The sequence below is a fragment of the Haematobia irritans genome, chromosome 1, assembly GCF_050003625.1.
Source record: "Haematobia irritans isolate KBUSLIRL chromosome 1, ASM5000362v1, whole genome shotgun sequence".
In the NCBI taxonomy this organism is placed as follows: domain Eukaryota; kingdom Metazoa; phylum Arthropoda; class Insecta; order Diptera; family Muscidae; genus Haematobia; species Haematobia irritans.
In genome coordinates this window covers 142,365,323-142,391,154 of record NC_134397.1, presented here as the reverse complement: position 1 = coordinate 142,391,154, position 25,832 = coordinate 142,365,323, and the positions used below count along the sequence as shown (strand labels likewise).

Sequence of the window (25,832 nt, the reverse complement as noted above, 5' to 3'; positions counted from 1 at the left end):
ACAATTAAAATTATGTTTAAATTTGAGCCAACAACGTAATTTGTAAAGACAATTACGATTTTAGATTTAGATGCTGAAGCATCTGGGAATACTGGGAGTTGAGTACTTGACCAGACTCCTCAAATTGTCCTTAGAATCCCTCATTATACCCGATGTCTGGAAAATGGGTAGAGTGATTCCACTACTGAAACCAGGAAAAGACTCGAGCAAGGGTGAATCGTACAGACCGATATTCCTTCTCTCGCCAGTAGCCAAGACAATTGAGGCACTACTCCTCTCCAGCCTTGTGGAGAATTTTCCAGCTGCCCACCATCAACATGGATTCCGCAAGGTTCATAGTACGACGACACCCTTGCATGCCATTTAAGCACACATTAATATGGGACTCAATCAGCCCTAACCGTGTCACAGGACGGTTCTCGTGGCGCTTGACCTATCGAAGGCATTCGATACGGTCAACCATGCCACACTATCCGGCAGGAACCAAGCGTTGGGTTCTGAATTATCTGTGCGGACGCAAGTCGTACTTGGAATTCAGGGGCAAGAAGTCAAAACCCCGTAGAGTTAAACAGGGAGTTCCCCAGGGTGGAGTGATATTTTTTAATCTCTACCTGTCCTCAATTCCATCCCCTCCTGACGGCTTCGAAATTGCATCATATGCGGATGACTGTACAATCCTGGTAACAATGGGCCCTGTTAATGACATATGGATCGTTTAAACGTCTACATTGCTGATCCCGGTGGCCTTGCATGCCATTTCAGCACACATTAATATGGGACTCAATCAGCCCAAACCGTGTCACAGGACGGTTCTCGTGGCGCTTGACCTATCGAAGGCATTCGATACGGTCAACCATGCCACACTATCCGGCAGGAACCAAGCGTTGGGTTCTGAATTATCTGTGCGGACGCAAGTCGTACTTGGAATTCAGGGGCAAGAAGTCAAAACCCCGTAGAGTTAAACAGGGAGTTCCCCAGGGTGGAGTGATATTTTTTAATCTCTACCTGTCCTCAATTCCATCCCCTCCTGACGGCGTCGAAATTGTATCATATGCGGATGACTGTACAATCCTGGCATCCGGGCCCATTGTTAATGACATATGGATCGTTTAAACGTCTACATTGCTGATCCCGGTGGCCTTGCATGCCATTTCAGCACACATTAATATTGGACTCAATCAGCCCAAACCGTGTCACAGGACGGTCCTCGTGGCATCCGGGCCCATTATTAATGATATATGCGATCGTTTAAACGTATACATTGCTGATCCCGGTCCGTCGACACAATTACATGTTGTCAAAGCAGTACCTCCTGGGTTGCTATCGAAGTTGTCATCCAAATCACCATCTTGGAATGTAAGGGTTGATCTTCACCTTCTAGAGCCTGAGATCCAGCGTTACAAAAGTGAGCCTCTAGATGAGGCAGCACATCAGACAGGTCTGAACAGGATTCACGAGGATACTGTAGCTGAAGCGGTGAGAAGCTACAAGGTTAATCCTGTTCTTGGAGTCCGACCACCGCTCATAGCACCGGAGGAAAGAGACCTCCAAAGGCAGAGTAGGGTGGTTTTAGCCCAATTAAGATCAGGCAAGTGCAGCCGCCTCAATTTCTACATATCAGTGATTGATAGCAGCGTATTTAGCTGACGTGTGTCCCATCTGTAACCAAGGGCCACATGACACTCGTCACTTTTTTGCTTGCCCAGCTAAACCTACCCGATTCACCATCAGATCACTCTGGACCCACCCCACCCTTGTCGCAGAGTTCCTAAATCTGGACACCAGCTGAAGTACCAAAGCATTGAACAAATTGGATGAAATTACGTTAAAACTGTTACAACAACAACGATTTTAGTAATATTTTGTCACATTAGCAACCCATTTTGTTATATCAACAAAAATTTTGTTTAACTTTAAAAATTTTCTGTAACAACAATTTATTGCTAGTTCAAAAATTATAATATTATTTTATGTGACGTTGTATTTTAATTGATTTCATTATGGGAACGGATATGTCATAATGTGTTTCTTGAAGGCTATATGAGAGTAGTATGATAGGTGTCATATAGCTTCTAAAGGGTAATGTTTTACCTTTTATCTTTTTGGCAACACTGGTTTAAACAGCTGACGCACGTTTCGTGACAGATGGCAAAGAATTTACATTTAATATAATCAAATGGATTCTATCCTAATTCCATTCAATTATATGCCAATTAATGATCTATAACTTAATATTTATGTGACCATAATTACGTGCATATAATCTGCTCATCTTTAATTGAGTTTTCACAGTCGATTGATTTACAAAAGCTTCATTGATGTGTTACATATTTAGCGATTTGTTAAGGAGGGAATTTCCTCTTGCAATTGTATTAATTATAGCAATAATAAAAAATAACGATATGAACAAAAGAAACGTTTTTTTCGGTATTAATATGAATCAGATCACATTAGCTGGAATTTGAATACGTCTGCCACCTTCATTGCATAGTTCAAAGAAAGTGTGAGGAAAAACCCGGTTGCAGTTTATTCATACAAAACCGTCAGAGTGGAAAACAAAATCAAAACTTGTGTTTTGACTGTGCTATGTGTATGACAGAGAATAAACCTATAGCAAATCTGATTCTAATACAAGAGCTATATGCACATGGGAACAGAATTAGCGAATTAGGAAATAAGACTTTTAATTTGTTCAAATATCCAGGCACAAATGAATAATACACTCAAAAAAGTAATTCTTTCCTCTCAAACGAAATTTTAAACAAAGAAATATCGTTTCCCATTTGCTTTTCGCTCTAAGTTAGTTTGTTTGGAGGAAGTGTATTACTTTTTGTAATCAATATTGATGTTTTTACAGGATGTAAACACAATTTCACAACGGCTAACTCAAAAATTTTTTCTTTCCTGGCTAATACATCTTCTCTCAAATCTTTCTCACTTCCACGAGGTTTTTTAGTTTTTAGCACATTTTTCTGTAATACAAACAATGTAGAAGAAATTATTTTTATACATTTTTTAAATTTTACCTTTCGCCTGGACGGAGAATTGGATCGCGGACCATACAGTTTGTAAGCCAACACACTATTCACTGGGCGACGTAGCTGTTATTGTCATCAACAGACAATTATTGCTATAGTCATCAAAACACAAGCAACGCAAACAGTCAAATAGTTATATTTATATAGCATAGTTTTCGGCGACCACGAACCGATTAAAGAGACTTTATTCAACAGAAAAATACATTTAGTTGGCCACGGTAGAGCAATGGTTAGCAGGCCCGCCTTGCATGCTAAGGGTTTTTACATATCTCTTTCATAGATTGCAATCATATTCGAAAGATTCCGAAAAGATCGATTCGACATTACATACTACTATATTAAATTAACTGATCCAATTAAAAGATAATTGATAAAAATTTATTTTTGGGATTAATTTTTTATAATTAACAAATTATTGCATCAATTAGATTTTTAATCGAATATATTTTAAAATTCTATTAAAATTGGAAAATTTTGTAACTGTACTCAAATCAATTATGTGACTTTGACAAAGGAAATGTGATATGTGTTGGCAAATTTGTTAAGGCAAAGTCTGCTATAAAATTTCTTTTTTCATGAGGTTCAAGTGTAATCCACTTTGGGTTTAGTGAATTATACGCATTTATTCCGATAATTAGATGACAGTTTCGCTGCAAGTAGATGGGATTAATGGGACCAGCGTACCGAAAGAAATGCTCTACAAATACAATCGCTGTGCTTCAAGACAAGTATATGACATTGTACTCAAAAAACTGTGAACCAACCAGGTTGGTTTGTTTTAGAAAATGTAGGTTAATTTTAGGAAATTTTAACTAAATTGTATTACAAATGCAGATATCACGCGGATTTCACAAAAATGAGAAAATATTTTTCGAAAAATTCAAAAAAGAACAAGTATATACCGCCGTTAGGTCGGCCATGCCGAATCTTATGTACCCTCTACCATGGGTTGCGACGAAACTTCTACTAAAGACTCTCATCCACAATCGAATTACTTGGGTTGTTGTAATATTTACCGATGGCAAGGTATCTTAAAACTTCTTAATATCGTCTTCTAAATTATAAGTTAGTCCATACATGGTATATATTAGACACATAAAAGCAGATTATATACGCATATAATTCAGTTCTTGACCGGTATATATAGGGAAGTCTACAAATAATTATGAACCGTGGTAATAAGAAACCCAGAATTGAAATATGGGGGTCGCTTTATATGGGGGCTATATGCAATTATGACTCGATATGGACCAATTTTTGTGTGATTGGGGATCGGTTTATATAGGGGCTATATATAACTATATACCGATATGGACCAAGTTTGCCATGGTTGTTAGTGGCCATATACAAGCACAATGTACCAAATTTCAACCGAATCTGATGAATTTTGGTCCTCCAAGAGGCTCCGGAGATAAAGTCTGGGGATCGGTTTATATGGCTGCTATGTATAATTATGAACCAATATCGACCAATTTTTGCATGGTTGTTACATACCAATACTAACACCACGTACCAAATTTTAACCGGATCGGATGAACTACGTACCAAATTTCAATCAGATCGGATGAATTTTGCTCCTCCAAGAGGCTCCGGAGGTCAAATTTGGGAATTGGGTTATATGGGTGCTGTATATAATTATGGACCGATATGGACCAATTTTTGTATGGTTGTTAGAGGCCATATACTAACACCACGTTCCAAATTTCAATCGGATCGGATGAATTTCGCTCCTCAAGAGGTTCCGCAAGCCAAATATGGGGGTTTGGTTAGATCGACTCAGAATTTCACCACAACCCGGAGGTTATAAACCTTATGGGGTCTTAAAGCAATATTTCGATGTGTTACGAACGGAATGTAAAAAGTTAATATACCCTCCATCCTATAGTAGGGGGTGTAAAAAAACAAATTAATTCTACATCCTGTGCAAATTTTCACTTAAATCGCATTACCAATTTGACCTCTGGGGTTTTATGAGTGTAAATCGGACGAAATATATATATGGGAGCTATATCTAAATCTGAACCGATTTCAACCCAAATTGGCACGTATATCGAGAACATTAATTCTACTCCTTGTGCAAAATTTAAAGCAAATCAGGCTGGAATTTTGGCTTCTGGGGCTATATTTGTAGATATCGGGTGAAAGATATATGTGGGAGCTGGGAGCCACCGTGGTGCAATGGTTAGCATGCCCGCTTTGTATACACAAGGTCGTGGGTTCGATTCCTGCTTCGACCGAACACAAAAAGTTCTTCAGCGGTGGATTATCCCACCTCAGTAATGCTGGTGACATTTCTGAGGGTTTCAAAGCTTCTCTAAGTGGTTTCACTGCAATGTGGAACGCCGTTCGGACTCGGCCATAAAAAGGAGGTCCCTTGTCATTGAGCTTAACATGGAATCGGGCAGCACTCAGTGATAAGAGAGAAGTTCGCCAATGTGGTAACACAATGGACTGAATAGTCTAAGTGAGCCTGATACATCGGGCTGCCACCTAACCTAACCTATATATGGGAGCTATATCTACAACTGAACCGATTTCTTCCAAAATCAATAGGGTTCTATTCTGACCCAAAACACATATCCTGTTCCACATTGTGGCGCAGGATATAAAAAAATAGTTTTCCATGGAAGTGAAAAAGTCATCTGGCACACGTTCAAATCACCGCAAAGTTGAAATCTTAATTTTATTTTTATTGCTTGTTTAATTGTTTATAGATTTTCTATACTTTTTGGTGCGACATTCAATTGACGAAAATTTAATTTTTTTTGTACTTTTGACGGCTACATAGCGAATTTTCTAACACTGATCCAAAAGAACTTCATCGGAAGTAGGGCTTACTCTGGTAAGCCGGGAGTCGCCTGAATTGTGCCACAATTTTGTCTCCAGGAAGTGTTCCGAATCTCTCACAAAATTTGGAGTTTTAAGTTTCATTATAATAATCGCTAACTGATTGGAAATGTAATCAAACAACTAAATGAAAGCATTTTGATAGGGATTCCAAGATGTACCATCGATTTCAAAAAATGTTTGTAGGGCACATTCAAAATTTAAGGCCCATGTCCATGTCCATGGCGATTCCAAATTCACAATATTGAAAGCAAGAAACAGCGATTGTCACCGCAGAGCTAACGAGCCGTAACGACATAAGGTTTGCCAAGTGATATACATATATCTCGAAAATATATCCCGATAGTAATGTGCCAGTATATGAGCTTCGGCTTTCGAATTTCAAGAAACAACAAAATTTGCAAAAATATCAACTTTTGATATAAAATCTTGGGAGAAAGTTTCAGAGGCTCCAACATATTTAGAAATTTTCCTGTCTGTAGACATTTATGGACTTTTTAACCACTATTGTGTCTCGCGTAGCGTTTAAGCAAATTTACCAAAAGTGATAAAATATGAGCAACTGTTTTTGAAAAAATTGGTAGGGTAAATCTTCCACATATATTCAATTAAACATTTAATTGATTCAACAATTTTTTTTTAATTGAAACAAAAACAATCTCAAAAAATAATAGTATCAATTAATTTTTTAATTGACCTTCAATTAATTTTTTAATTGATACTATCATTTCTGTAATTGAAGACACTTCAATTAAAAAATTAATTGGATCAATTAATTTCGTGATTGAAAAAAAAAATTTTGTGTCTACCAGATTACGGCAACCCTAATCGGAAGTGGAAGAAAATTGATGGAGGATCCCGGAATGCTTTTAAAAAGAAATGTTTGTGGAACAATTTTCAATTTTTGGTATTTGCTTGGATGAAAAAGTGTGAAGATCTTAATGGGGAATATTTTGAAAAACAATAAAACTATTTTCCTTTATTAATATTTTGTTCCCTTATCTCGAAATATAAAAGGCAACTCTCGTATTCGTGCCTATTCAAAATGTTGTCTCAATCATAAATCGAAAGCTTTATCTACTAACAACTTGACTGCTCCTTAAACTTGAACCCTCATATTAAGCTAATGTTTGTGTTACACATTATTATTCACTTTAACAAGTGTGAACGGACCTTGGATTGTATTCACCACAACTACGTCTATCAAATGTTATCTAAAGCACGTAAAAAAAGCTCAAACAATTTAACCTCCCAAATAAATAGTTGTAATAAAACACTTTTTGTGAATACGGCATAATCGATATAAACGGAGTATATTAAAAAGAAGGAAAAATAAAATTTGATTTAATTTAATATGTAATTTATTTGTAATTTATTATGCGTAACTATTTCATACATATTAAATTGTTTGGTATACATATGTGTTTCTTTTCTTTGTTTTATTTATTTCATGTTCATTTTATCCTTGACACTGACATTGAATGACTCATTCTGTTTGATTACATTCTCGTACATGATGGGAACAAAACAGTTGTTTTATTGCATTAGTGTTGGCAACACTGTGTTCTGCCGGTACTATTCAAAATCGTCCAAACTTCCCAGTACAAACAAATACCATTCAACCGGGCAGTAAATCACCTGGAAGAAGAATAATGAATCCAGCTTTCGCCAATGCCGGTCGTACTCCAGGTTTAGAAATTTGGAGAATTGAGGTAAGTTCAGATAACAATTATTATTATAAAATAATATGAATAGGAATATCCACACGATATGATATTTTGGCAGTTACAGTTAACATCAATTGTGATACAACGTAGTAATGTGCTCTTGCATCAACTTACCCCAAAGAAAAGGAGAGGAAGATACTCCTCAGTAACGACAACAGAAATTCCTCCTCTTTGTTATAAAGTATTTTCTTCAAGAGCAAATAACCATGAATTTATAATAAGCGTTTCAAATATTGTCTCTAATAATTTTTATTTGCCTTAAATGAACATTTTTTAGCGTCAAAAAAATATTCACATAGTTTAAAATTGCGTTCTCCAGAAAAGAAAACTCTTCTTTCATTGTGGGAATATAAATGTGAAAATTGACTTTTTTTTCAAAAAGTTTACTTATCATGAATCCAAATACGAAGTCAAACTCAACTTATTTGCAAAATCGACTAATCGAATTTTTGTTTGTTTGTTTATAATCGTTTTTGCTTCCTTTTAATGGTAAATTTTTAAGGTCAAAAGAAATGTTTGTTAGTCTCTAATATCCGATACAATAAATCTTGGAATTTGATCTGCTTGCAGACAAACAACGAATCTAAGCCTGATTTCAGCTTTATTATTGAAATATGTAGCATAATTACAACAGAATTTCTCCCTGATCATGAATAAACATATTTACCGAATTCGTAATTCTCACAAAATTGTTTATTATTTCTTTAATTTTGTAAATTTTATTACAAATGTGCCCATCTCGAACCTCTTATGGCACTAAAGAAAATCTTGCAATTTTGAACTCTAATTTTTTCCTTCAAACTACAAAATTTTCTTTAACAATTAACGGTCATAAGTTCGACCATCTTATGTACCCTCCACTATGGATTGCGTAGAAACTTCTACGAAAGACTGTCATCCACACTGAAAAAAACAGTGAACCCACCAGGAAGAAAACTTTCGGTTAATTTTAGAAAATTTTGAATATTTGTAGAAAATTTTAACTAAACAGTATTACAAACGTTGGCATCACGCCGATGTCATAAAAATAAGTAAATATTTTTCGACAAATACAAGAAAATTTATTAGACATAACTAAGTTTTTTCACTTGTTAAAGAAAATTTTGTAGTTTGAAGAAAAAACTTGGAGTTCAAAATTGCAAGAATGTCTTTAGTGACATACGAAGGTCACGATAGACGCATTTTTGGTAAAATTTACAAATTTAAAGAAATTCTGAACTATTTTGTGGAAGACACGAATTTAGTTAATCTTTATGCTTCGTTTTAGTATATTTTTTTCCTCGGGTTTAGTTAATTTAACTAACGTACACAAAAAAGTATTAGAGTAAAGAAAACTTTCTCCAAACATAATATTTCTATGAACTAAAATAAAGTTAAATTGGCTTTAGTGAAATAGAGAGTTCACTTTTTTTTGAGTGCACAATCGAATTACTTTCGTTGTGGTAATAATTACCGATGGCAAGGTATCTTAAAACTTCTTAACATCGTCTTCTAAATTGTAAGTTAGTCCATACACATAAGCGTAGGAAGGCCTCTGGGGAGGGGGCTTAGACCCCCCCCCCCCCCCAGAAAAAATTTAGCCCCCCTCCAGAATTTGAAAACCTATTTACGATTTTACATTTTTTACACTAAAGACTTTCATGCACAATCGAATTACTTAGGTTGTGGTAGAAGTCTGATATTTATGAAATAAAGCTGTGGTTGAACTTATGATTTAGTTGAATAAAAAATAGTAATTGATATTAAAACTAGTCTTTCATAAATTAATATATTAATAATGCTGCAAAAAAACCGTCGCCAAAAAAGAAGTGAAAATGTTCTTTTTGGGTCTGGAAGTGGTACAAAATTGGCGGAGAAGCGATGAATGTAATATGAACTTGTCATAGAATGAATGTCCACCGTTTCAACAACCGTTGCAATGAATTTGCATCACTTCTTAAGGTGTGATCTGAATTCAGTGTTTTGAATGTGCATTAAAAATTTTGTGATATTTTCCCAAATAAATAATTTTTATACTTTTTTATGATTTTTAATGCATTCTAGTGCTTGTTTGAAACGTTTTTTTTTTTTCAAATATTATCGATTTTTCTATAATGGATTTAGCATTTTTGAGGCAAAATTTGAATAATTTGTACCATTTTATTTATTCTTACTCTTTTTTTAAACTATTTGAAAAAAGAAAACAAAAAATGACGCATTAAAATATAAAAAAATGAAGTAAAAAAACTTCCTGTGTAGTTAAAATAGTTAACTTCTTTGTGAGGATATTTTTGGAAGTGCTTTTAAAGTTGTGCCTTTAGAACAACTCCGAATTTTTTGCTGGGAAAAGTGTGGAACTACCCTACGGGAAATGGATCAACCACAGAACTGGTACAGGACTAGTCCCTGGTGTGTATGGACCAGTCCCAGTTCTGATCAAAACGTATGGATGGGATCGTCCACCTTAACATGGGTTTGTCATTGACGGAGTAAACTTACATTTTAGGACGCGTCTTGGACTCACCCCAAAGGATACGTCCTGGGACAATTTAGCAGGAGCAATCCATAAACAGGTCCTCAGGAACCAGTCTCGGACAAACTCTTAGAAATCTCTTTCAATTTGGGCTCCTAATCGAACCCGAAATGATTTTTTTTTTTTGAAATATGTCGAACAAAAGGTTATTCTGATAATTTTATTTCACTAAATGTGAAAATTGCAACTAACTGGAGCACAGGTACCAGTTCTGTGATAGGTCCGTCAGTGGCAATTTGCACCAATTTCCCGTAGGGAACTTTTAGTTGCTTTATTATAAATTGATTCTCGAGTTATTTTGATGTCTATTTTTGTATACAATTTTATGAAATAAAACATTAGTTGAACCTATAAGTTCAGTCTATAAAGTTTTAGCTAGGGGGGCCTATAGCCCCCCCCCCCCTAAGAAAATTGTCTAGCTACGCTAATGTCTAAAGGTATATATAGGTAAGTCTATAAATAATTACGAACCGATATGGACTTTCGCGCTGTAATTAGAGAGCCAGAATAGATATATAAGGGTCGTTTTATATGGGAGCTTTATACACTTATGAACCGATATGGACGAATTTTTGTGTGATTGGGGATCGGTTTATCTGAGGGCTATATATAACTATAGACCGATATGGACAAGGTTGTTAGCGGCCATATACTAGCACAATGTCTCAAATTTCAACTTAATCGGACGAAATTTGATCCTCCAAGAGGATCCAAAACCAAATCTGGGGATCGGTTTATATGGGGGCTATATGTGATTATGGACCAGTACCAGTACAATTTTGGCATGGTTGTTAAAGACCTTATACGTGGTGTTAGCACGTACCAAATTTCAACCGGATCGGATGAATTTTGCTTCTCTAAAAAGCTCCGGAGGTTAAATCTGGGGATCGGCTTATATGGGGGCTATATACGATTATCGATCCATATGGACCAATTTTTGCATGGTTATTAAAGACTGGGGATCTGGGGATCGGTTTATATGTGGACCAATTCTTGCATTGTTGTTAGAGACCATATACTAACACTACGTACCAAATTTCAACCGGATCGGATGAATTTTGCTCCTCCAAGAGGTTCCGTAGGTCAAATCTGGGGATCGGTTTATATGGGGGCTATATGTAATTATGGACCGATATGAATCAATTTTTGCATGATTGTTAGAGATCATATACACCGAAAAAAAAGTTTACTATTTTTTATGAAAAATGAACTAACCCATAGTAAGAATGACCATGATTTGGCGCCAAAGATTTTTTTCATCTAGATAAGTTCATGATTTTCTTATAAATTAGTTCATGTATTGCATCGTATTTTAGTTCATTATTACTATGCTGTGGGAAGAATATAGTTAAACTCATTCAAAATATTCCTGCTATCCGGAAAAATGAACAATTTTTTGGGAAACCTGTATTATGAAATTGGTTTGAAATAAACTGTGTGTCGGTATAATTTTCAAAAAAGTAGAGAAATTGAGGAATCAAAGGTACAACAAGCCTGTATACAACTAATAAATTTTTCGTACAAAACAAGTCAATTTTCTATAACCACCAGTATTTTATTCCAAAAAATTATTATTATATTACACAAAACTATGGTTTATGATATACAATAAAGGAAATATTTTTATTAGTACGTTGGATGCAGTTACTTGTCGGTAGTTAGTCATTGCTTCTTCAAAAGAGTAATATTCTACGTTATTAGGACTAAACTAATTAATTTAAATTTCCATGTTTTCTATCCAGATGAAAGATATATTGAATTGTCCAATTTCATCGATTTTGGCTAACTTTTGTTGGGCGGATTTGTCTTATAAGCATCTGAAATTGCAAAGTTATACAAAATATAAGAAAAATATTATCAAATTCTATCGTTCATATTGATTTTTAACTTACGGTTTTCAAGAGTGTTTCCTAGAGCCAATAAGGATATCAGCTTAATTAGCATTAAACAGTAAGAATATTCAAAAAAAATACCATTACAAGACCTGTTTACCTGCAAGTGAAAATAATAATTTTTAATAAATTTAAATTTTAGTTTTATTAAAAACGGACAAAATACCGTTTATAGAAAACTTACCACATTGAAAAATCCATCCAGTTGGTACATTATTGAAATCATATCCATGGACTAATGGGACGTTTTTGAAATTATTCTCAGAATATATTTGAAATAAAAAATTAAAAAAAATTAGACATAATTTCCAATTGTCAGTATAGCATTTAGTATTTAAGGTGGATATTAAGTTCGAGTTTAGAGGCTAAAATCGCAATTTTCATGATAAGTTTTCTTTAATAATCCATTATAAAAAAAAATATTTAAATTTGTATCGGAAGACGTACAATTTTACACTTTTCTTAGTAATTTATTTTTATTTTTAGCGTCTAAACTCGAACTTAGTACTCACCTGTAGGAATTGCTGTAACATAAAAAATATAGATTCAAAAACATGGTTGCATCTCCAACCTGTGATCCAGATGTAGAATAAATATAGATCATCCTATTACCACTCATGTTGTATATTTTTTATGTAAATCAATTAAAAATCCGCACTAATTTTAAACTATTAACAGAAATATACAGTTCCTTAATCTGTTATTTGTTTTTTATCAATAAAGAGCGTTTCTGATTACTCTAACATCACATCATTCACTTCTCAGTTTATAAAATGTTTCGAAATAAATGTATTTTCATTAATAATCACCAATACCTTGATATGTATCCCAAGGGCGATGTTAACAACACGAAGGGTTCTGCTGAACTGAACTTGCGTTTATTGTCAAATATAAGCTTAGCCTACAACATATCAAATAACTGTATAGTATAAAAAGAGACAATAATATGTGATAAAAATAAATACAACGTATAAGTGTTATATGTATAACAGTTAATAATTAAAGAAGTATTTATACATATCATTCCCTCACCACTTTTTATGAGAAAACAAAGTAATTTTTTTTTAATCTTACATACATTTGTCTACAAAATATGATTTAACTTGACTTCATTACACATACATATATTTATTTGCTTATTATTTTTATTATTATAATTTTGTTTTTATTCTTTATTCTTAAGTCGCTTTAAGCGTTCGGATCTCCTTAATTCTATTTCTATGGAAGAGCTTCGTTTTCTCTTTTTCTCTTCCCTCTTATAGGTATTTACACGGGGTAAATATTTTATAACCTTTCCAAAAAATTTTTTAAGCTGGTTAATATGAGCTACCCTTCTTGCTCCGTTTATATTAATATAATATCTAACATTACTAATTCTAGACTCAATTTTTACACATATCCATTTACAATAATTATTTGAAACATTTCGATATAACACAATTTCATTTGGTTTGTAACTTATAATTTTTGTTTCTTTTTCCACATCATTCGTCCTTCTGAACACTTTTTCTTTACTTATATATGGAGTTTTTGATAGAGGGTTCAAAATATCTAGCATTGTTCTTGGATTATAATTAAAAATTAAACTTGCTGGTGGAACGTTTGTTGTTGTAGACGGTGTTGTTCTATATTTTAATAAAAAATTATTTATCTTAAATTCCCATGATTTATGTTTCGTTTTAGGATCCAACAAATACTTCTTTAATGAATGTTTTACAGTTTGAACTGCACGTTCGGCGGAACCGTTTGATTGTGGGTGGTAAGGAGGCGATTTCAAACATTCTATTCCACTTTTAGCACAAAATTCCTTAAACTCCTTTGAACTGAATGGAGGGCCATTGTCACTTACTATTTGGTTCGGCAAACCAAAAACTGAAAAAAATGACCTTAAGGTCTCGTTCACGGTACTAGCACACATTGACTTCAAAACTTTCGCATCTATCCACTTGGAAAAAGTATCAACTATAACCAGTATAGTCACTTTTCCAATTTTACAAAAATCGATGTGTATTCGGTCAAAAGGATGGCGAGGAGTTGGCCATGATGTCAAAATCGGTTTATTCGAATTCTGATTTGTTGAGCATATCTGGCATTCTCGTACATATTCTTCGACATCATGATCAACTCCAGGCCACCATACATACGTTCGCGCTAGAGATTTCATTCTAACCACGCCAATGTGGCCACTATGTAACAACTCAAGGACTTTGGTTTTCAAAGCACTCGGTATTACCAGTCTTTCCCCATAGAATAAGCATTCCTCCTCACTTGCTATAGACATTCTCTTATTATAATAACATAATAAGTCTTTTGGAATGACCTTTGGCCATCCAAACCGAATGTAGCCGTATACTTTCTTAAGATTGCAGTCTTTTCCCATTTCCTCTTTTACATCCTCGATCTTTACTGGTAGTTCATGTACTAAATTGAATATGTTTATGCTGTCAATATCATCTCCCGTCCCGCAACGTAGGGGCAATCGAGAGAGTGCATCTGCATGACTCATTTTCTCTCCCTTTTTGTACCGAATGGTATAATCATACGATGAAAGAAATATTGCCCACCTTTGGAGCCTATTCGCTGCTACGGAGGGCAAATGTTTTTTGTCAGAGAATATCTCTCTCAAAGGTTGGTGGTCGCTCTCAATAATGAAGGGTAACCCGTATATGTACTTGTGGAATTTGCGTACAGAGGAGACAATAGCAAGAGCCTCTCTGTGAAGTTGAGAGTAATTTTGTTCACTTGATTTTAATGAACTTGACATGAACATAACAGGTCTCTCCTGTCCATCGATTATGTGTGATAGCACGCCCCCCACACCGTATGAACTAGCATCACACGATATTACAATTGGTTTAGAGGGATCGTAATGAGCCAAAATTCCGATTCCCGTTATCAACCTCTTGCTATTATCGAAAACCTTTTGATGTTCATTTGTCCAGGTCCAATGCACATTCTCTCTGGTCAATTGATGCAATAAAAATAATTCAGATGACAGATTTTGTACACAACGGTTGTAATAGTTTATCATGCCGAGATACGATTTCAGTTGACTCCTATTCGTCGGTGGTGGTGCTTCTACTACTGCCTTAATCTTCTGTTTTGATGGTGAAATCCCATCATAATTAATGGTATACCCCAAGTAATCAATTTCATCTCGGAAAAATTTACATTTATCAAAATTAATTTTTACGTTGTACTCAAGTAATTTTTCAAGAACGACACCCAAGTTCCGTTTACAGTCACTAAGGTCACTTCCACCCACCAGAATATCGTCGAAGTATACCTGGACTTTGTTCATCCCCTTCAATATCTCACATACAATTTTGGAAAACATCTGTGGAGCCGTCTTTAATCCATAAACAAGTCTCGTATATTGATAAAGCCCTCTATGCGTATTTATGGTCAACAATTCGCGAGAACGTTGTGAGACGTTAACCTGTAAGTAAGCTCCGGTCAAGTCTAATTTACAAAAATACTTCCAGCCAGATAAACTAGATAATATCTCGTCTATCCGGGGAATTACGTAGTGTTCATTCTCAACAAATTTATTTAGTGTCTTACGGCAGTCTACACATATCCTAATAGACCCGTCACCTTTGTTCACAACTACTATCGGACTAGCCCATCGACTTCTGACTACCGGAACGAGTACACCTTCTGAGCATAACCTTTCCAATTCTTTTTCCACCTTTTCCCGTAAACCAAAAGGTACCGAATAAGCCTTTGCAAATATAGGATAGGCTTCGTCTTTAAGTGCAATTTCAGCAACATAGTTTTTTATCGTCGAGAAATGTTGTCTAGAAAACAACTTGGCATATTTTTTAAACAAAAATCATGGTATGGTTGGTTCAAATCTACATTTTGCACAGAATTTATCTTTAGAATATTTTCTCTCCAATCGGGAATAAGTTCATCCAACCAATTCCTTCCGATTAATGGGTTAAACTTATGCGTTGAATTGAGAACTACTAATTTTAACATTGCTATTTTTCCCTTATACTCCACATTAACAACAACATAACCAACAACGTCAACTTTATCACCAGTAACAACTTTTAAATTTTCCTCTTGTCTCTGCAATCTAATATTATATAAATATGTATCATAATATGTAATATGACATATTGAGACACACGCCCCCGTGTCTACCTCCATGTCTATAATGTTATCTTCGATTTTAACAGAAACAAATAATGAACTTGTATAATTACATGAAAACAAATTATTTAAATAATCACATTCCTCTGAACAATCGCTACTATAATCACATTTTTTAACATACTTGCTTTCGCGTCTTGTATTTACCAACTTCTTGGGACGGTTTTCTTCTTCTTCGTCTTTTTGTTTTGTCCAGCAATACTTCTCCATATGTCCGCGTTTTTTGCAGTAGAAACAAACGATGGTTGATTTTCTCTGGATTTTTTCTTGCCTTTTCTTTCTACCATAAGACTCTCTATTATCATCACGTGAGCGCGATATGTGATTAACGGTTGAAGGGCCTCTCATTAATTCCATATCATTATTTGACAACTCCATTGATAACGCCATTTGACAAACTTTTTCGAATGACTCAATTGTAGCTTCATTGAGAATTCTGGTCTGGATTTTGTCATTTGATAATCCACATACAAACTTTATAATTAAGGCCTTCTCAAGGAATGACTCGAAATGGCATTCTTGTGATAATTGTTTCAATTCTACAATGTAGTCGGCTATGGTTTCTCCCACATGTTGATCCCGCTTAAAAAACTTGAAGCACTCAACTATTATGTTCTTTTTGGGTTTAAAGTGATTCTTCAGTATTTCCACAATTTGTTGGTATTCGAAGTGGCTCTCATTCTTGGGTGCGAGCAGGGAACACATTGTTTTATACAACTCAGCACCTCCAAGACTTATTAAAAGAGACGTTTTGTCATTGTCTTTTACTATTTTATTTAACGACAGGAGGTGATTTAATCGATTGATGTAAAGGGAAAAATCTTCCCCCACGTTATAAACCTCCATTGTTCCAATTAAAGCAACTGGTCCCTCAGCCATTTTTGTTTTGTTTTCAAAATTGTTCAATTAGAATGTTCGAGACTTTTGATTTGGACCACTTTTACCTCGTCGCCAAAACTGATATGTATCCCAAGGGCGATGTTAACAACACGAAGGGTTCTGCTGAACTGAACTTGCGTTTATTGTCAAATATAAGCTTAGCCTACAACATATCAAATAACTGTATAGTATAAAAAGAGACAATAATATGTGATAAAAATAAATACAACGTATAAGTGTTATATGTATAACAGTTAATAATTAAAGAAGTATTTATACATATCATACCTCACGTACAATTTTGCAAAATTAAAACCACGTGTGCACTTCATAAATGCATCAACATAACTGAATGCAACAATAAAACTCAAAGACACAAATAGCCATAAAGAACAAGTATATACGGCCGTAAGTTCGGCCAGGCCGAATCTTATGTACCCTCCACCATGGATTGCGTAGGAACTTCTACTAAAGGCTGTCATCCACAATCGAATTACTTGGGTTGCGATAACACTTGCCGATGGCAAGGTATCGTAAAACTTTTTAACACTGTCTTCTAAATTGTAAGTTAGCCCATACGGGGTATATATTAAACAAAAACAAAAAAAAGGCCGATTAAATACGTATATAACCTAGTTTGACAAAATTTTCTATAGAAATAAAATTTTGACAAAATTTTCTATAGAAATGAAACCTTGACAAAATTTTCTATAGAAATAAAATTTTGACAAAATTTTCTATAGAAATAAAAACTTGACAAAATTTTCTATAGAAATAAAATGTTGACAAAATTTTCTATGGAAGTAAAATGTTGACAAAATTTTCTATAGCAATACAATTTTGACAAAAAATTCTATAGAAATAAAATGTTGACAAAATTTTGTATAGAAATGAAATTTTGACAAAATTTTGTATAGAAATAAAATGTTGACAAAATTTTCTACAGAAATAAATTTTTTACAAAATTTTCTATAGAAATAAAATTTTGACAAACATTTCTATAGAAATAAACTTTTGACAAAACTTTCTATAGAAATGAAATTTTAACAAAACTTTCTATAGTAATAAAATTTGACAAAATTTTCTATGGAAATAAAGTTTTGGTAGATTACAAAATTTTCTATAGAAATAAAATTTTGACAAAATTTTCTATGGAAATAAAATTTTGACAAACATTTGTATAGAAATAAACTTTTGACAAAACTTTCTATAGAAATGAAATTTTGACAAAACTTTCTATAGTAATAAAATTTGACAAAATTTTCTATGGAAATAAAGTTTTGGTAGATTATTTTTGGCGATATGGACCAATTTTTGTGTAATAACTAAAGACCGATATAACTAAAGACCGATATGGACCAATTTTTACATGGCTGTTAGAGGCCATATATTGACAAAATGTACCAAATTTCAACCGTATCGGATGACTTTTGCTCCTCCAAGAGGTTCCGGACGTCAAATCTGGGGACGGTTTATATGGGAACTATATATAATTATGGACCGATATGGACCAATTTGTACATGGTTGTTAGAGACCATATACTAACACCATGTACCAAATTTCAACTGGATCGGATGAATTTTGCTCTTCCAAGAGGCTCCGGAGGTCAAATCTGGGGATCGGTTTATATGGGGGCTATATATAATTATGGACCGATATGGACCAATTTTTGCATGGTTATTAGAGGCCGTAAACTAACATCAGGTACCAAATTTCTACCGGATCGGATAAATTTTGCCCCTCCAAGAGGCTCCGGAGGTCAAATCTGGGGATCGGTTTATATGGGGGCTATATATAATTATGGACCGATATGGACCAATTTTTGCATGGTTGTTAAAAACCGTATACTAAGACCACGTACTAAATTTCAACCGGATCGGATGAATTTTGCTCCTCCAAGAGGCTCCGGTGGTCAAATCTGGGGATCGGTTTATATGGGAGCTATATATAATTATGGACCGATATGGACCAATTTTTGCGCGGTTGTTAGAGGCCGTATACTAACATCAGGTACCAAATTTCAACCGGATCGGATGAATTTTGCCCCTCCAAAAGTCTCCGGAGGTCAAATCTGGGGATCGGTTTATATGGGGGCTATATATAATTATGGACCGATATGGACCAATTTTTGCATGGTTGTTAGAGACCGTATACAAAGACCACGTACCAAATTTCAAGCGGATCGGATGAATTTTGCTGCTCCGGGAGGCTCCCCAAGCCAAATTTGGGGATCGGTTTATATGGGGGCCATACGTAAACGTGGTCCGATATGGCCCATTTTCAATACCATCCGACCTACATCAATAACAACTACTTGTGCCAAGTTTCAAGTCGATAGCTTGTTTCGTTCGGAAGTTAGCGTGATTTCCACAGACGGACGGACAGCCGGACAGACGGACAGACGGACGGACGGACGGACATGCTTAGATCGACTCAGAATTTCACCACGACCCAGAATATATATACTTTATGGGGTCTTAGAGCAATATTTCGATGTGTTACAAACGGAATGACAAAGTTAATATACCCCCATCCTATGGTGGAGGGTATAAAAACAACTCCGTAAAGAAAAACAACTCCACACACACACACACGATCAAAGACAATAAACCTGAGGAAGATAGGAAATTGGCTTGCGTCATACCAAATGTTGCATTTACCATGTTAGTTTCATACATGTTCGTAATTTTTTTATTTGTTTTTCGTTTTTATTTTTTAAATGAAAAACTTAATTTTCTTAATGAAATAATGTTAAATTTTAGGCAACAACAAAAAAACACCATTTTCCCGTTTAAGGAAGTTTATTTCGTGTACTTAATTTCATTTTATTTGCAATTTAATGCTATGTCAATACTTGTCGTATACGCGTTTGGTTCGAGTATTAAACTAATGTGGTAAATGGTTTGATGTGCTCAGTAGCCAATCTCCCATCTTCCTCTTCTATAATCTTTGCATTCCATTGTCTCTAGAATCAAAACAACCAACAACAGCATAAATCAAAGATTATAGAAGAGGAAGATGGGAGATTGGCTACTGAGCACATCAAACCATTTACCACATTAGTTTAATACTCGAACCAAACGCGTATACGACAAGTATTGACATAGCATTAAATTGCAAATAAAATGAAATTAAGTACACGAAATAAACTTCCTTAAACGGGAAAATGGTGTTTTTTTGTTGTTGCCTAAAATTTAACATTATTTCATTAAGAAAATTAAGTTTTTCATTTAAAAAATAAAAACGAAAAACAAATAAAAAAATTACGAACATGTATGAAACTAACATGGTAAATGCAACATTTGGTATGACGCAAGCCAATTTCCTATCTTCCTCAGGTTTATTGTCTTTGGCATAAATGACGCAATAACAAACACAAACAATCATACGAGATATACACAAAATGTCTCTTAAAAACTCCCTCACATGATGCACTCACATTTTCCAGTAGCACGTTTATTGATTAGTTTGAATTCTATCTATAAGTTAAGGTAAAATATATACCAAATCTATGAGGAATCTATAAAAAATGATATACACCCGGCAAGGATTATATTAACTACTTTTTATTCTACTTTATCTACAATTTTCAATGTGAGGAAAAACACTCCAACTTATAATAAAAAGGGAAATAATCTGTAGGTAGCCATCATACGAATCGGTAATGTCGTTAAGTTAATTTTTACTACAAAATTTTTTTTCCATACAAAATTTTTTCTTAGTAAATTGTCTACATTTCGTAGTAAGATTTTTATATTGCCCATGTATTTTTATAATAGAATCGACGATGCATTAACTACTGTGTTGGAAATTTATATAAGGAAAAATCCTTCCCATTTCGTAGTTAGTGAACTAAAAACCATTTACTGAATTTTTATAAGTTTTCCTTTAGCTAAGATAATTTTCGTTGTGGTTACGAAAAATGAACTATATTACAGTAAATTTGTTGAACTATGTGGAAGTCAAAATGGTCCTTATATTTACAAGACACTTTTTTTTCTGTGTACTAACACCACGTACTAAATTTCAACGGGATCGGATGAAATTTGCTTCTCTAAGGAACTCCGCAAGCCAAATCTGGGGGTCGGTTTATATGGGGGTTATACGTAAAAGAGGTCCAATATGGCCCATTTACAATACCATCCGACCTACATCAATAGCAATTACTTATGCCAAGTTTCAAATCGATAGCTTGTTTCGTTCGGAAGTTAGCGTGATTTCAACAGACGGACAGACGGACATGCTTAGATCGACTCAGAATTTCACCACGACCCAGAATATATATACTTTATGGGGTCTTAGAGCAATATTTCGATGTGTTACAAACGGAATGACAAAGTTAATATACCCGCATCCTGTGGTGGAGGGTATAAAAATAATTGGATCAATTTCGTGATTGAATCAGAAAAAAAATGTTTTTGTGTGTACCCTATTCCACAGTGTGGTGCAGAGTATAAAAAAGTTAACTGTATGATGCGTTGTAAAAGCAAGGAAAAAGTATTGACCTGGTATACTTTTTAACTAACATACGAAATTACATCTCATAGAAGAAAAATATGAATTAAAAGTAAAGAAGAAATCATTGGCGCTAAATAATTACCACTTTAACCATACAGTAGTTCATTCTTACTATTTTGGAGAGTCGAACAAAAATTTTCTTCTGATTTCTTTTAATTCAATGTATGGCGGTGGGTATAAAAGTGTAAATAAACACGAAAACGTATAAAAATTAAATAATGGTAAGGATGTTGGAATACCACTTGAAATCTTATTCCCAATGCAAAATGCTACATCCACACATGTTAGTTGCCCAGCTTGGCAAGCATCCACATCGACATCATGACATTACCAAGGTAGAAAATCGGATTTTAACAATAAATATGAGAAAATTACTATAAAGTAAGGTCAGACGCCAGATAAAATGGCGTATGATGTGGACATTAGCATTGAATACAACTCGCAGTACAAACAGAACATTGTTGCTCATCAACTTTGTTGGACATGTGAGACTCGATTCGATTACTTTTTTTGGTTTTAATTTCGTAAAAAGTCGTCTGTAATTGTTTACATGTTCAGGTCTCAACGAACGCTTAAGGAAATCCTTTATGGTACAGACATTTCCATAATTTATATGCGTCATGTATAACGATTATCAGGAGACCTAGCAGATACATGACATTATCCGCGTATAAATCCTTAGACCTGCATATACAGAGAATACGGACGAGTGGATGTATCCATTAATTGCATTGCTTAAGTCCATATGAATATTAGGGTTATTTATCGAAGTATTATCTTCCACCAAAAAAGACTCAAGTATCCAAAGATTTTGACCTTCCCGTAAGATAGTGGTATTGATACCCAGCCAAAGATGCTGCTTCTTTAAAATAAAGAAATTTTTAGGGGACTTATCTGGCTTTAAATGTAAGATCAATAAAATTAAAATTACGATACAGAATTCGCTTATCGAATTTTTAACAGATACTTCAAAGTAAAAACGGGTTTCTTATTTCCAAAAAAAACTTTAAACCAAAGATGCAAAATCCCCAAAATAAGTCTTCGCCTATATTTGAAGTTTTTTATCTTAAATCTAAATATATAATTCAATATATCAGTTAATTTAAAGACGATTCATTTAAATCAAAAATGTTTTCCTTTACTTTCACCAATGGGGGAATGAAAATTTCAAAGATTTGTGTCCTAAATTTAATGAAAATAATTTTTAAAGCAAAGAACTTTTTTTTCAGTTAAAATTTCATTATTTAAAAAAAATATTCCTAATATTGTGTAAATTGCTAAGATTTTGGTTGAATACTTTAAGGTTGTATACTTTCATATTAGGTGAATAGTTTATTCAGTGTGTAAGCTATACTAAAATTCTGGTTTCCGACATATCTTCCTCAAAATTGTGAAATTATAGGACAAATTATTTAGGTGACACAAATCGTCAGCAATTCAAACGATTTTTTGTGCAAATATTGATTCAATTAACAAAAATACCCAGCAAAAAATTTTGGAAGTTCTTCTAAAGGCACAACTTTAAAAGCACTTCCAAAAATGTCCTCCCAAAGATGTTCTTTATTTAAACTACACAGGAAGTTCTTTTAATTCAATTTTTTATAAGTCGCTTTTTTTATATTTAATGGATAATTTTAACTTTTTATGTTTCAAATATATTAAATGGAATGGAATGGAACATATTATTCAAATTTTTTCGATAAAAATGCTAAATCCATTGTAGAAAAATTGCGATTTTTTGAAAATATTTAAGGTCAAACGTCTCAAACTAGCGTAAGAGTGCATTAAAAGTCATATAAAATTATAAAAATTATATATTTGGCAAAATACCACAAAATTGTTTAATTCACATCAAAAACACTGAATTCAGATCACACCCTAAAAAGTAATTCGAATTCAGTGCAGTAGAAGTGGGGGCACATTCCTCCTATGACAAACCCCTGTTAAATTCATCGCTTCTGCGCCAATTTTGCACCGCTTCTGGATCCAAAAAGAACATTTTCACTACTTTTTTGGCGACGCTTTTTTTGCTGGGTATATAGAGGGGTATATTCCAATATTCGGAATCGTAAATCGCAAAATTTTTATTTGCCATATTTTCTTAACCCTAAAACATATATCGGTCTATATGGGGGCTATATCAAAACATGGCCGATACTCACCATTTTTAGCACACCTCTTTATGGTCCTAAAATACCTCTAGATTTCAAATTTCAACCAAATTGGATAATAACTACGGATTCTAGAAGCCCAAGAAGTAAAATCAGGAAATCGGTCTATATGGGGGCTATACCTCAACATCAACCGATAGTCACCATTTTTGGCACACCTCTTTATGGTGCTAAAATACCTCTAGATTTTCCATTTAAGGCAAATTGGATAAAAACTACGGATTCTATAAGCCCAAGACCCCATATCGGGAGATCTGTCTATATGGGGGATATACCAAAACCTGGACCGATACTCACCATTTTTGGCACACCTCTTTAAGGTGCTAAAATACCTCTAGATTTCAAATTTCAACCAAATTGGATAATAACACGGATTCTAGAAGCCCAAGAAGTAAAATCGGGAAATCGGTCTATATGGGGGCTATACCTAAACATCAACCGATAGTCACCATTTTTGGCACACCTCTTTATGGTGCTAAAATACCTCTAGATTTCCAATTTCAGGCGAATTGGATAGAAACGATCGATTGTAGAAGCCCTAGAAATATAATCGGGAGATCGGTCTATATGGGGGCTATACCAAAACATGGACCGATACTCACCATTTTTGGCACACCTCTTTGTGGTCATAAAATACCTCTAGATTTCCAATTTCAGGCAAATTGGATAGAAACTAAGGTTTTTATAAGGCCAAGACCCCAAATCGGCAGGTCGGTTTATATGGGGACTATATCAAAACTTGGACCGATATAGCCCATCTTCGAACTTGACCTGCCTGCAGACAAAAGACGAGTTTGTGCGAAATTTCAGCACGATTGCTTTATTATTGAAGACTGTAGCGTGATTACAACAGGCAGACAGACAGACGGACAGACGGACATGGCTATATCGTCTTAGAATTTCTCCCTGATCAAGAATATATATACTTTATATAGTCGGAAATCGATATTTCGATGTGTTACAAACGGAATGACAAACTTATTATACCCCCGTCACCATTCTATGGTGGTGGGTATAAAAAGCAAATCCTATGGTGGAGGGTATAAAAACGAATTTTGACAAAAAAAATGTGTTTTTCGTTGTTAGACCGGGGACTTATCAGCCAACCTGTTAACAATGTTGGCTGATAAGTCCCCGAAATACTTGGGTTGTGGTAGCACACCATTTACCAAGTTTCAACCGGATCGGACGAAGTTTGCCCTTCCAAGATGATCCGCAATCCATGAGGGCTATACCTAAATTATATGAGGGCTATACCTAATCGTCCGATATGGCCCATTTGCAATACCATCCGACCTACATTAAAAACAAGCCGATAGCTTGTTTCGTTCGAAAGTTGGCGTGATTTCAACAGACGGCGGACATGGCTAGATCGACTCAAAATTTCCGTGAAATAAATTATTTTGTTGGTGGGTTCTGTTTAACCCTAATGTATACACATATATAAGATGAACAAATTCCACAGCATATATAAAGATTCGGCTACAATGTCAAACAGATTGAATGCATCCTTTTGAATTAAAACGATATTGGTGCATACCTTAATGTTCATGCACAAACTGAAGAGATACTGTGTTGCGAATTTATATTGCAGACAAATTTTAAATATTTGTTTGTTTACAAACGAAACCGAAAAATATCATTATGCAAAAATGGGCAAACGTGAATCTATATGCAAATAATATACCGTTTAAGAGGGTATACATCAATAACGCACATTAAAAATTTTAAAATGCTGAACTGAATAAAAAAGATTTTTTCAGTGGGAATCGTTTTTTTTATATGGTATACGGAGCGTCATAAAATCTAATGATTGTAAAAAATAATACAAGTACGTACAGTAGTAAGTTCGGCCGGGCCGAATCTTAAATACTCACCACCATGAATCAATTATAATAGTTTACTTTGAAAACACTTCGCCGTAGCGGGTTACTTGATAATATATAGAATTTCAGGAGATTTGATGACAGATATTCTCCCAAGCAGATCAATTCAACCAGTACGCTTCCCGAAGATAAATTTTAAGATTCTACCTATGAAGACTAGATCAGATTCTGGATTTATAAGAAACAATTTTGTTTGAGTT

General features: G+C 34.3%; 1 protein-coding gene across 2 annotated transcripts in view; it reads left to right on the top strand.

Annotated features, from left to right (window-relative positions):
• Gel (Gelsolin) overlaps positions 1-25,832 on the top strand; it is a 176,572-nt gene that overhangs the window by 78,906 nt on the left and 71,834 nt on the right. For both annotated transcript variants that reach the window (XM_075291812.1, XM_075291813.1), the window contains one exon: positions 7,417-7,597. In XM_075291812.1, the coding sequence (XP_075147927.1) occupies positions 7,417-7,597 (181 nt within the window). The remainder of the gene's footprint in view (positions 1-7,416; positions 7,598-25,832) is intronic.